At 36.7% G+C, this 13,042-nt stretch overlaps 1 protein-coding gene across 8 annotated transcripts in view; it reads right to left on the bottom strand.

Moving 5' to 3' along the window:
• Positions 1-13,042, bottom strand: part of CSMD3 (CUB and Sushi multiple domains 3) — a 661,396-nt gene that overhangs the window by 135,177 nt on the left and 513,177 nt on the right. For all 8 annotated transcript variants that reach the window (XM_060775796.2, XM_060775789.2, XM_060775791.2 and 5 more), the window contains 3 exons: positions 4,723-4,836; positions 2,353-2,448; positions 1,174-1,377 (listed from right to left, as the gene is read on the bottom strand). In XM_060775796.2, coding sequence (XP_060631779.2) covers positions 1,174-1,377; positions 2,353-2,448; positions 4,723-4,836 — 414 coding nt within the window. The remainder of the gene's footprint in view (positions 1-1,173; positions 1,378-2,352; positions 2,449-4,722; positions 4,837-13,042) is intronic.

Here is a 13,042-nt window from a genome sequence, read left to right as displayed (position 1 = left end):
TTAACTCAAGCATTGCCCATATGTAACTACACATGCAGAGGTTTATAATATTCAGGCTAATGTAGAATCTTGGCCTTTAAATCTGCTGACTAGTCATGTTTTCTGAAGTGCCATTCCATGACCATCGCTAAAAAGGTCCCTCTCACAGGGAAATTGAAAGTGTTTGAAGATTGCAATGTCCATCCATTGGCACTTGACCGATTGCAATGTCCATCCATTGGCACTCCTCTCTGCACTTTCCATCCATAGATACTAACTCTTTAAGGGGTGGGACGAAGACAATTTTGTCATGTTTTGGCCCCTTTTCCTATGCCTGTTTTAGAAAATGCTTTTACAAAAACAGGAAGCAGACTGGAAGTCACTTCTGGTTTATTTTGTAAGAAAGAGAATAAAAAATGGGGAAGATAAGTGTAATGCTATTTGGACAAGATGGAATGTTACAAAATTAGAAATAAGTGATTCCTGAAAAAGTTAAATCTGATGGAATAATGTTAATGACGCATTTGATTATGATTTTAAACATCTTTCAATTTGTCTATTTTTTAAGTTATCCATACTTATGTACGTTATACAGTCAGAAAGCTCAAATCACAAGAAAATGCTTTAATGCCTGTTCCGATTCTTATGGGGTTATTTTTTATTAATGTGAAATCATGCTGTGTGTATACATATATTGAATGTATCTTGATTGTGAAGATATATTTCCTGCCTTACAAAGAGTTCTTTAAAATGCTACATTAGGATTTTTGCATATGACATGGAGGAGAGGGGGGAATAGTTGGTGGTACTATTGCCATTATCCAGATTGAAGCAGTTTTTCCTAAAACATAATAAACAATAATTCTAGTTAAGAATAGTTTGCCCAGATTTTGCTTTGAAAGTGTCTTGAATTCCCATGAATGATAAAGTATGTTATGCTTATTTTGTACAAGTTTCCATTTGAATATAGATATAGATAGACACGTTTCATTATTTTTGACTGTATATTTTCTGATTGTATATTAGATTGTTTGTGTCAAATAATTAATAAAATAATTTCATAAAATGGATTCTGTGGAAGAAATTATTCAGCAATGTACAGAAAGAAACGATTCAGCAATGGATTCAAACCTAACGTAATACTTCATCACACAGTAACTAGATACAGCAAATAAAATAGTTTCAAGTACTCACCAACACATGTAGGAAGGGAATCGTTCCACTGTGCCAAGGCATTGGGCACTGTGTCACATCTAATTGCGATTGATCCATGGAGTATGTAGCCTGGATTACACTCAAAAAGAACCACTGAACCAACTGCAAATTCATTGCCAATTCTTTTTCCATATCGTGGTTCAGGAACTGAACTACACTGTGTTGAGCTTGTTCTTGGAACCGCTAGTAACACAAAAGAAATAGTATTTATGGTGGAAAAGAAATCTTTTAGTCTGTGGGAACATTTAAAACGCCTTTAAATGTATCTCATCATTTTCATCAGTATGCCACCTAAGAAGCTTAAGCTACTTAAGTTTAAAGTAAAATTACAGTTCTGATTAGATAAGCGATGTATCACTCCAACCTATTTGGAAAATGACTTGGGGATTGTAATGCTCTTTCTGAGTTATACACTGATAATGCAAAGTGTTGCAGTATCTACATATTTTTCTTATGTTTTTTAATTTAATATACATTCCTTCTTCCTCCCAACAGATATTTATATCTTATAAAGCATTAAATTACAGTAACATATATTGATATATAGGCTTTTTGTGTATCTCTACCTTTAAAAAAGCAAATAATGTAAGTAAAATAAAATGTCAAGAGAACAAATACAGTTCTGCAATACAGTTTCATATAACAACAGTTTCTCTCACACATATACACACAAGATTGGCAGCCTAGATAAAACAGATCTAACTAAAAGAATGCAGATTTTCTTTTTCCTAAACATTCCTAATTGTATTTTCCCTCTGAACTTTTCATATTTTAAATCACTGTAGTTTCTTGTTATGGATTTAGGAATAGCATTCTCTCTGAAGTATGCCAAACTGCTGCTTTGGATGCAGCTCAGTTTCTTGTTTAGCAACTGACGAAGACAGAAGCTCAAGTGTTTTCCTCATTTTAGATTTTGTCATTTTGGTTGTTAATGACTTCAATATATGTTGCATATATGTGTTGCATATGTCTCTCTCTGTGTGTGCATCCACACAATACCTTATTAGCCAGATGACATTTTCATTGTTCTATATTTTAAACTTTACTAATATATCCTATGTTAAACACAGGTTTGTTTGTTTTTTCCAAAATATATGCTTAGGAAACCAAAGGTGAACACCCAAAATGAACTGAAATTAGAACACTAGTGTCTCATACCTTGGTACACAAAGTGGAATCCCTTAGCTGTCACAGGTCCAACTGAAGTAAATCGGATGGTAATCTGGTTTCCTGAGCTCAGTGGAAGGGATTCTCCTATTTATTTATTTTTAAAAAATAAGCATTTTTATTGCATAAAAAATGATGTACCTATAATCCAGTAATAATATCTCACAAAGTTAACAACAGACATTTATGCCATGACAAAACTATTGTATCATTGTGTTGTTGAAGGCTCATGGACATTAGACCCATCAGTATGAATATCAAATCAGTATTCAAATCATGCCATGTTTATGTATTTCTCAAAGACAGTTGGCAAAAATATTGGAAACAGAACACTGTACTCTTCATATGGAACAGACTTCCATATAAATTGTATGAATCTATCTGAAGATTAAGCATAATAGTTTAGAAAGCAGGAACAATTGTTGTGTAAAGGAAGTCTGTTGGAAATGATCCTACAACCAAATACATTAGGCATGGGCGGTTTCGTTTGGAAGTTGCGGATGTCGGAACTAAAGTTGGAAGTTTCACACTTCCAGACTGGGCTCTGACGTGTACTTGCAAGTCAGAATTCCTCTGTAGTTTCGAAAGCGACCTGGGTTATTGGTTTCAATGGCTCGGAAGTTGATTCGGAAGTATGAGAAAGCCTCTATGATGAAAGTAAGTCTGCTGGGAGGCGCAGCCTAAAGTGCTTGCCTCCCAGCCAACCAGGGCTTATGTTTTGTAAAAGGGAGGAATCCAGCATCCAGCAGCCATTGCTGCTTATAAACCCAATGCACATGGTTGGAAAGTTCATTCCAGCTAGGGAAGGGATGAGAGTGGTGGGATCTCTTTTGCTGTTACTGCTGCTGTGTGGGTGGAAGGGTATGCAGGCAAAGGCACTGGAGCCAAAGGAGGTTTGGAAAAGGGAGGGAGAAGGAAGAAAAGATTTTGGGAGAGAGAGAAGAGAAAGAGAAAGAGAGAAGAAAGAAAGAAAGAAAGAAAGAAAGAAAGAAAAGTTTGGGAGGGAGAGAGAGAGAGAGAAAAATTAGTAAAGTGACTGTGAAATCTGAGAGAGTCTTTCAGTGCCTGGGTTTGGTCCTGTTATCTATTATCGCCAAAAACTCCGGTCCTGAACGTCACCCCCCACCCATGTGCCTTCTCAAAGTCAAGGGAAAGGCACCACAGTTATTTGGGGGGGGGGGGGGTTCAACTGCCTCCCTTCTCTTTGAAGGGGGAGAGAAGGCTCTGAAGTTGCACATGTGTATCCTCCATTAACAAATTGATTCAGAAGTTTCGGAAAGTTTCAAAAAAACTTTCAGAAAAAATCAGAAGTGACTTTAGAATTGAATCACCAGCACACCCTACTTTTGAACACAGTTTGGAACCATTTTTTTATTGCTGTGCCTAAAATACATTATTTTGATGCAAAATAAATTAAACTTTTTAACTTCCATGGAATCTGATAGGAAAATTCAATTTTTTAAAAATCCATTTCAGAATTTAGGTTTCCCAGAGATACATCACATTTTCTTGACAAGTGTGCGCAATGCATCTGTATTACACAAACCAAAATCATACACGGTGTAATAACCATCTTAAGTACAGTGTTACTTAATTTAGTTCCACACTGTACCTAAGATGTTTCCAAATTAGGAATGTCCCTTTTCTTTAATCGACTCATAATAAAATTAATACTGGAAGAAGGGAGGGAATGATTGGATTCAAATGATTTTTTAAGTGTAAAAATGCCATCCATTTGTGGCAATCATTAGTAAAAAGTGGAGGATTGTTGATTTTCCATTCTTACTGAAACATTATGTGCTGCTACTCTGAAAAGACATCTATATCTGCAAAGCAAATTTTCAGGAGACACAATAGGAATGAGATCTCTAAGGGAGAAGAAAAATACACCTTTCCTCCTAATTGATACTCCTAACTGAACTCAAATGACAGATTACCATTTGAACACATTTTGAATGTATCTTGCATTGGGGCAATCCTGAGACTCAGAGGTAGACTTGAGGAATGTAAAATTGGGAAAGTATTAAAGGTTGAAAATCTCTCTTCCTCTTGTGTAATAAGGAATGGTTATTTGCTCATATTGAGTTATTTCAGGTTCCAATCCTACATTAACCAAAATGTCAAAACATGAATGATGACTAAATTATATGCCACACAAAGCGTACAGGCTGTAACCAGATATTTGTTTTCTGCATTCAGTAAATATATGCAGGGTGGGACTTATCAAGAAGGACATGCAATATGATTTGGCATTTGAAACCATATGATCCACATTCAAATCCAACTGTTATTCACTACAATATTTACCATACAAATCTATGAAAGTAATAATAAAAATACAATAGTTAGGTTATGACATACCTGAATGAGATCCTGACAGAGAAGATAATAAAGATGACTGCTGAGTTGGACCGTCATATACCTCAACAACATCATGCAGTGATGTCTGGAAAAATACAAACTGCCCAAAAACCACTAAAGAAGGAAAGAGAAAATAAGAAAATAAATGGATTGAAATAAATATGAAACAATCTATATTTCCTTCCTGTATTATCCATCTTTCTATTTTTTTATTTACAGTATTTATATCCCACCCTTCTCACCCTGAAGGAGACTCAGTGTGGCCTTACAAAAGGCAACAATTCAATGTCATATCAAAAACAAATATAAAATAAATATGTATATTAAAACATAAATATGAAAGCCATGTAGAGATTAAAACACATTATTAAAACCACACAAACTAAGATCATAGTCAAAAAGCTGTTCCAGTTATCATTGCACATTCTCTACAATGTGTACAGTTAGATTAGATAGGCAACTGTCATATTAACCACTTGCAAGATATTCTGAGAGTCTTTATGGCTAAAAACCAAGGCACAAATATTTCAAATAAATAAATAATATATTTTTTCATATAATAAGCTAAACATTTATTTCACTTCTACAGATGAAATAGAAGACCATGGTCTGCCAGTGATACACTCAAGTATATTGCATATATACTAAAAAGGCATAAATGAAGATGGCATTTGGATAAATAAATACTATAGCGATGTGCCCAGATTACCAATATTCCCATTGCCTCCAGATACTACTGAATGAGATCCTTGAAAGATACCCTTGGAGTATGTGTTGTAGCTAGCATCATATCAGTATTTGATACTAGCAAGAGACAGGTAGACAGCATCACCTTTATTAGGAATGTAAACTCCCTTATTTTATTTAGCTCAGATACAAAAGTATTTCATTACTACTGATTAACTTATTGGATGTCTAATTAACTTCAAGGTGATTAATGCTTTCATCACGTGTGCCCCTTTGGATTTTAAATCAATTTTATCTTCAAGGTACATGATTACTATGCGAGAGGTCAAATGGGAAGGAAAAAAGAAACAAAATGAAAAGAAATATATTGAGTCAATGAAATGTGGCTTTACTAACAATTGCTCTGCTCTGGTATGTCTCTGTAGTACAGAACTACAAAGGATTGTGTCTCCCCACCCTTCTTTACTGCGGATAAAAGGTTATTGTGTGAAATTGGATCCAAAGTAAGGAGAAGAAAGAGAACAGATATTTGTAATGGGGAAATAAAGGAAGGTCATCTAGAATCTCCAAATTAAAAATATTTTTGAAAGATAAACCAGTGAAGGGGAAACAATCTAACTGTGCAAGACCTTCCAAATCTCATAAAAGAAGTACTAACACAAGTAGTAACACTCAAACCATCGTACAAAAATGTTCTGACTATTTTTCCAACATTAGTAATATAGAATTTCCCCACCCACCAATAATAAGCCCTGTTCCAGTCTTTGGCCTAGTATTGGCTATCACAGCCAATACATAAAAAGCAGCCATAACCCCCCCCCCCCCCCCCCAAAAAAAAAAAAGAATGTAAAGGCTACCTGCCTAGATCACATACCTGCTGAAATTTGGAAAATGCTCAAAGACTGTGGGGTTACCTTTCTGGCATCACTATTCAACATAATCATAACAGAAAAAAATCACTCCCCAAGGAATGGACAACCAGTATAACCATACCAATTTGGAAGGCCAAAGGAAGTATTTATAATTGTTCAACATACCACCCAATATGCCTATCGTGTCATGCAATGAAAGTATTTGAAAGAATACTGGACAAAAGGCTAAGAAATCACACAGCTGTTACACCAAACCAGAGTGGCTTTGTCAGGGGATGTGGCACAATAGATGATATACATGCAGTCTGGTTACTCATGGAAAAACATTGAGAAAAGAAGAAAACATTGCACTTTGTATTCCTTGATCTCATAAAAGGATTTGATTGGGTTCCCCATAATCGGATCTGGTGAGCACTACAGTCACATGGAATACCAGAAGACTATGTAATATGGATAAAGCTACTATACAATAATACAACAAGTATGGTCCATTGCCCTGCAGGGATTTCATCACATTTCAACATGACTGTTGGTGGGCATCAGAGATCAGCACTCTCACCATTACTATTCATACCCTGCATGTACAATGCTACAGCAAATTTGCAGACTATGCATGCCTGGACACTCCTATGTGCAGATGACATTGCACTTGTCTACCAAAAACGTGCAGCCCTCCAACAACAATTGCAGAAATGGAGTGATAGACACAGTGAAAGTGGGCTTCAACTGAACATAACCAAAACAGAGTATCTGGAATGTGGCCTTCAAACTGAAAAAAACAATTCAAATTAATGGACAAGCACTAAAGAAGGCAGCCCAGCTTAAATACCTGGGGTCACTGGTCTCCATAGATGGCGACACAATGCCAGACATGCAGTCACGAATAAATGCAGTCTGGCTGAAAAAGGGGCGAACTACTAGCATTCTGTGTAACCCAAAAATTCCTGAGCAACTCAAGGATAAGGTCTACACTACAGTTTGTTTGTTTGTTTATTTTAGACATTTATATCGTGTCCTTCTCAGAAATAATAGTAATAAAATCACAATTAAAACATTAGCTTAAAATATCGAATTATAAACATCCATTCAATAGTTAAACAAAATCCAAATCCAGATCCACAGTCATAATCCAAGGTCTGTCCGCTGTCAGTCACATAAATCATTTGCATTATTATTACTGCATCTGCTGCTTGAATGCTTGGCCCCACAACCATGATTTATGTTTTTTCCCCCTACAGGATAGGAGAGAGGGGGCCAACCTAATTTCATTAAGGAGTAAGTTCTACAGATGGAGGGCCAAGAACGCCCAGTCTCTTGTCCCTGCCAATCACACTTGCAAGGGTGGCAGTATTGAGAGCAGGGCCTCCCCCAACTATATTAACCGAGGTGGATCAGTTGTTCTCCCAGTAGCTCTCTACAAGGCAGAGTGCTGGCCAGCAACAAAGAAACATGAACAAGCCCTTAACATAATGGAAATGGAAATGCTTAGATGGATACTTGGCTTGACATTTCTTGACCGTGTGCCAAATGATGACATCCCTCAAAGACTAGGAATAAAAAAGATCAGCAAGAAAATGCAGGAAGCAAGACTATGGTGGTATGGTCATGTCATGAGAAGAGAACCAACATCAGTAGTACAAACAGCACGATTATTTATTTATTTACGACATTTATATGCCACCCTTCTCACCCCAAAGGGACTCAGAGCGGCTTACTATATACACACAGACACAGACACACACACACACACACACACACACACACACATACACACAATATATTATATTATTAGCATAGCACAATATCATTATTATACATTACTATATTGTACTATACCATTATATTGTAATATTATTAGTAATATTCCATGTAATATAAAATATATAATTATAATATTGTATTATTAGAAGTATTATCTTATTATATTATTAGTATAGCACAGGAGACAAGGTGGAACTGTCTTCCTGGCCTCCTCTCTTTTCACTCTGGCCCAGAGCAGCAGCTGGGGCTGGGAGGAGGGGCTCCAAGCTGATGGCATAAGCAGGAGACAAGGTGGAACTGTCTTCCTGTGTTCACTCTGTGTTCCCCTGTGTTCACTCTGTGTTCACTCTGGCCCAGAGCAGCAGTTGGAGATTGCAGGACACTACTACATTTGGAGATTGCAGGACAACAGCCATGTGGACATGCTAAAGAAAAGATGGATTGATACCTTGGGAGGCTATGGTCTTTCTGAACAAATCATGCCAAGAAAACTGCCATGCTAATGGTTCCAAATACAACAGCTGTTTATACATGATTCACATGGAGAAAGCAGAATTTGATTGATCCTTCCTTCCTTCCTTCCTTCCTTCCTTCCTTCCTTCCTTCCTTCCTTCGAGTTTGTGCTTCGGTTCTATCAACTTTCAGAAGCTTGCTATTTCTAGCCATGTGAAGTAGAAAAATTGCTTGTCATACCTAGCTAGAATGTATTGGTGACTATGGGAATTAAAACCAGTCATTTCCAATGATGAAATATCCTGCAAGACATTTGCTTTTGTTTCATAATCATTCTGTGAACTTCTCTGTACTGAACATCTGTCACTGCTATTTACATATGCAGAAGGCAGGAGTCTGGCTTCCCACACAAAGTGAACCACAAACTGCTATGAACCATTTCCCACATCTTCTTAAATCTAATAAATGTTTATAAATGTGATGCTCTATCCTATATCTGGTACCCCAAACACGAATTCTAATTCATTAAAACATCTTGAATTTCAAGAAACTTTTAGAACGGGGATCCAGAGGGAAATGTCAGGCCAGGACTTAAATAAGAATAAGAATATGTGATGAAAGAAGAGTTGGTTTCAGACTATTAACTGATATAATCAATTGATTGCTGGAACTGACCAGTCCATCAGGGCCAAACCAGAGATTGTAAACTATTGCTAATTGGAATATATGATCACCACCACCATAATCATTTATAGCCTTCTTTTATCCCAATAATGAGACTCAAGATGGCCAACAACATATTTCATAACATTAAACATGAAAATTAATTAAAATATACAAACAATAAAATAGCACATCATTAATAGCCCATCACATTAAAATTCTACTATCCTGGGGCCACAATTGATTTCAGTAGCTAAAGGAAGGAAATACCTAGAAAGGGAATGCCAGGACTACAAAATGAACTTGAGAAGGTAGTAGAACACAGTTAAGGGCCTTCTCATGTGATCTTAATGAGTAAATCTCTATAACTCTGCTCATTGCCTACGTACATATACTAGTATTTACTCGAGTCTAGTGCATCAATTTTGAGGTGCATATTACAAAAAGAATTATTTGCTAAAGAAGTAAGGAGAAGTAGTGCCTTTCTGCCAGGCAGAGGCTGACAAATTTGCCAGCTTTGGGTTGATGAAAGACAATGCCACTTCTGCATCTCTCAAATGAGAACTGAAGGAGAGGGGAGGGTCTTCACACAATTAAAACCCGTGTGCCAGCTGCAACCATACCTCGCGAAGTCTGACTTGACCATGATGGTCCACGCCTTAGTTACCTCTAGATTGGACAATTGCAATGCACTCTACGTGGGGCTTCCCTTGAAGACAGCCTGGAATCTTCAATTAGTCCAGCGCTCGGCAGCCAGACTTCTAATCGGGGCAAATTATAGGGAGTGGTCAACTCCCCTGTTTAAGGAGCTCCATTGGCTGCTGTTTATCTTCCAGTCCCAATTCAAGGTGCAGGTCATCACCTATAAAGCCCTAAACGGTTTGGGATCCACCTACCTTTGTGACCGCATTTCCTACCACAAACCTACATGATCCCTTTGATCTTCTGGAGAGGCCCTCCTCTAGCTCCTTCCACCATCACAATCCTGACTTGTGGGTATGAGGGAGAGGGCCTTTTCTGATGTGGCCCCCCACCTTTGGAACTCGTTACCTGGGGAGATCAGCCAAGCCCCTACCCTAGCAACCTTTAAGAAGGCTTTAAAAACTTGGCTCTTTTGATGTGCCTTCAGAGAATGACCACTCAACAGATTTGGCTATTTCCATCTACAGTTGTCCCCTTGATAAAGTACCTTCCCCTGTTTCCCTATAAAGGCCAAACTCCACTGCTCCTCCTTCTTGGGCTCCTCTCTCATAAATGCACTTTTAATTCCTAACTCATCCAGGGTTTTAAGCTTTTATCTCATACATCTGGCCTACCCTCTGTGTTTGATTTTATTATGTCACTTTATAGTGTTTATGTTATATATTATTTTTATATATTTTGTTATGACATTTTTCCTGTTATTTTTTGTGTAATTATGTTGTATTATTTTGGGCTTGGCCTCATGTCAGCTGCCCCAAGTCCCCTTTGGGGAGATGGAGGTGGGTTATAAATAAAGATTATTATTGTTGTTGTTGTTGTTGTTGGAGGTAGGTTATAAATAAAGATTATTATTGTTGTTATTATTATTATTAAAGGACTTGGTGAGGGAAGTCACTGCTCCACCATCAGACTGAGGCTGGTGAGTTTGCTAGGCTAATCCTGATGGAGGGGCACAGGCACCTTTTGGCATGCAAGTGTAAAGTGCCATTGAATTGTAATGAGCATCTCCATTTTGGCTAAAAAATTAAGCCAAAAAAGATGTGTATTACATTCAAGTAAATACAGTAATAGCCACTCCCTAAAGTATTTGACACCTAGAGAGTTTGGAGGTCATTTTGATGGAGATTGCCAAAGATGCCCCCCCCCCCCCCCCCACTAAGTGGCAGCAGAAAAGCTAAAAGACCGAGAGGTTCTTTTTAAAAATATTACCAAATGTTATTTTATATTTATTTATTTTATATGTTTTTTCTCTTATATTTTTGTGATATTTAGACAATAATCCTACAAAGTCAAAATAGGGCACTCACACTAATACTGTGTTTATTGTGTTACCATGCATGCATTGTATTATACATAAGAATACAGTATATATGAAGAGGGAATTCCTTCTTTTTTCTCTTGAATAAAAATGTAGCATCCTATTTGAATTGCTTTCTCTGTGGGAGTTTTCATGCTTTTAAAGTCAGTTTCTTTTCCATTATTTCTTTATTCCTTTCTCATAAATATTCTATATCTTCTGATTGCTCTCAGACACCAATCTGATCTTTATCATTTGCTATTATGCAGTAGAGTGTGTATAAATTGAAATTGATAAAATTGCTCTTTCTTTTTCATTACAGGTTATTTTTATAATTTGAGAAATTCTTTTGCATGTGTATGAGGTCCATTTAATTGTTCACATATCAACTGTTTTAGCGCTCAGAATATTTCAAATTTATAAAATAAATGTGCAATTTACAATGTTCTTGTGCACAGTCCGAATGCATAAATGTGACCAAGAGGCCAGGAGAAAAAAAAAACTTGTCTAAACATCTGTTGCTGTTGTTTTATTTTGGAATTGAGGAAATCCTGGGAAATCTATAGTAAAAATTGAGCCTTCATTAAAACTCTGAAAAGAAAAGAAAAACCAAGAGAGGCATAATAACAATAAAAAACATTGGGCAAGAAAAAAGAATCAAGGATTGGGATGTTTGGAGAAGAAATTCTGATTGAAATATCTAACCACCATCTACCCCATGCAGAAAAGGATTTAACACATTACTGAAAATAGATGTTTTTGAAGAATTAATGAAAATAGAAAAGAGCATTAATTATGAAAGATAAACCATCTAGGACATTATGATCATCTGAGGAGGCCCTGCTCTCGATCCCGCCTGCGTCACAAATACGTTTGGCGGGAACGAGAGACAGGGCCTTCTCAGTGGTGGCCCCTTGGCTATGGAATGCCCTTCCTAGGGACATTATACTGGCCCCTTCCCTTTTAACATTCCAGAAAAAAGTCATGGCTTGGCTTTTTGAGCAAGCATTTGAAAATGCAGTGTAACAGACATAGGAATATAGAATCATAGAATCATAGAGTTGGAAGAGACCTCATGGACTGTCCAGTCCAACCCCCTGCCAAGAAGCAGGAATATATGGAACTGGATGATGAGATTGGAGAACGTTTTAACTAGGAGACACAAGTGTCTTATTTATATTGTTATGGTTTTATATTATATGTTAATGATTTTAAATGTTTCAAATGATTTTATGGTGTTGTTGGGTATTGAATTGTTGCCTCTGTAAACCGCCTTGAGTCACCTGCAGGCTGAGAAGGGTGGTATACAAATATAGTAAATAAATAAATAATTAAATAAGGGACTAGGTCAGAAAATGACTGCCCAATTAATTGTTTGCCAAAAATTATTAACAGGGGTGATATTTAACACATTATAGTCCCAACTAATGCCAAATTGTTGCTGCTGTTGTCCTCCTCCTTCTCCTTATATTCATTTCCCTTTCTCCCAATGGAAGCCATATTTAATAATTAAAACAATAAAAACTGAAAAGTATACAAAAGCCAAATTAAAAGGGTAAATATAGCATGTAAAAACAATGATACAAGCTATAGGTTAAAACACTAAAAATATTAAAATGTGCTAAATGACTATATGCAAAGCTTTAGTAAAACCTTAAAAAACAGCACTGTGCAGCATTAAAAGGCCAATCCTAGACAATTTGTAAAAGCCTGTTGTTATATGTTTTGACCCCCTGACTGAAGGGGAGCAAGCATGGGCCATTCTGTGTGTTTTAAAATTGGGAGTAGCCATTGAGAAAAGCTTCTATCTTGTGGGGCAGAGAGAAGGGACTCTCTTGATGATCCTAGAATTCCTAATTTAAGAACATATATTCCTTTCAATAAC

This window comes from Anolis sagrei, chromosome 4 (genome assembly GCF_037176765.1).
Source record: "Anolis sagrei isolate rAnoSag1 chromosome 4, rAnoSag1.mat, whole genome shotgun sequence".
Taxonomy (NCBI): Eukaryota; Metazoa; Chordata; class Lepidosauria; order Squamata; family Dactyloidae; genus Anolis; species Anolis sagrei.
Note: the sequence above shows the minus strand (reverse complement) of the source record. Positions and strands in the feature narration are given on the sequence as shown.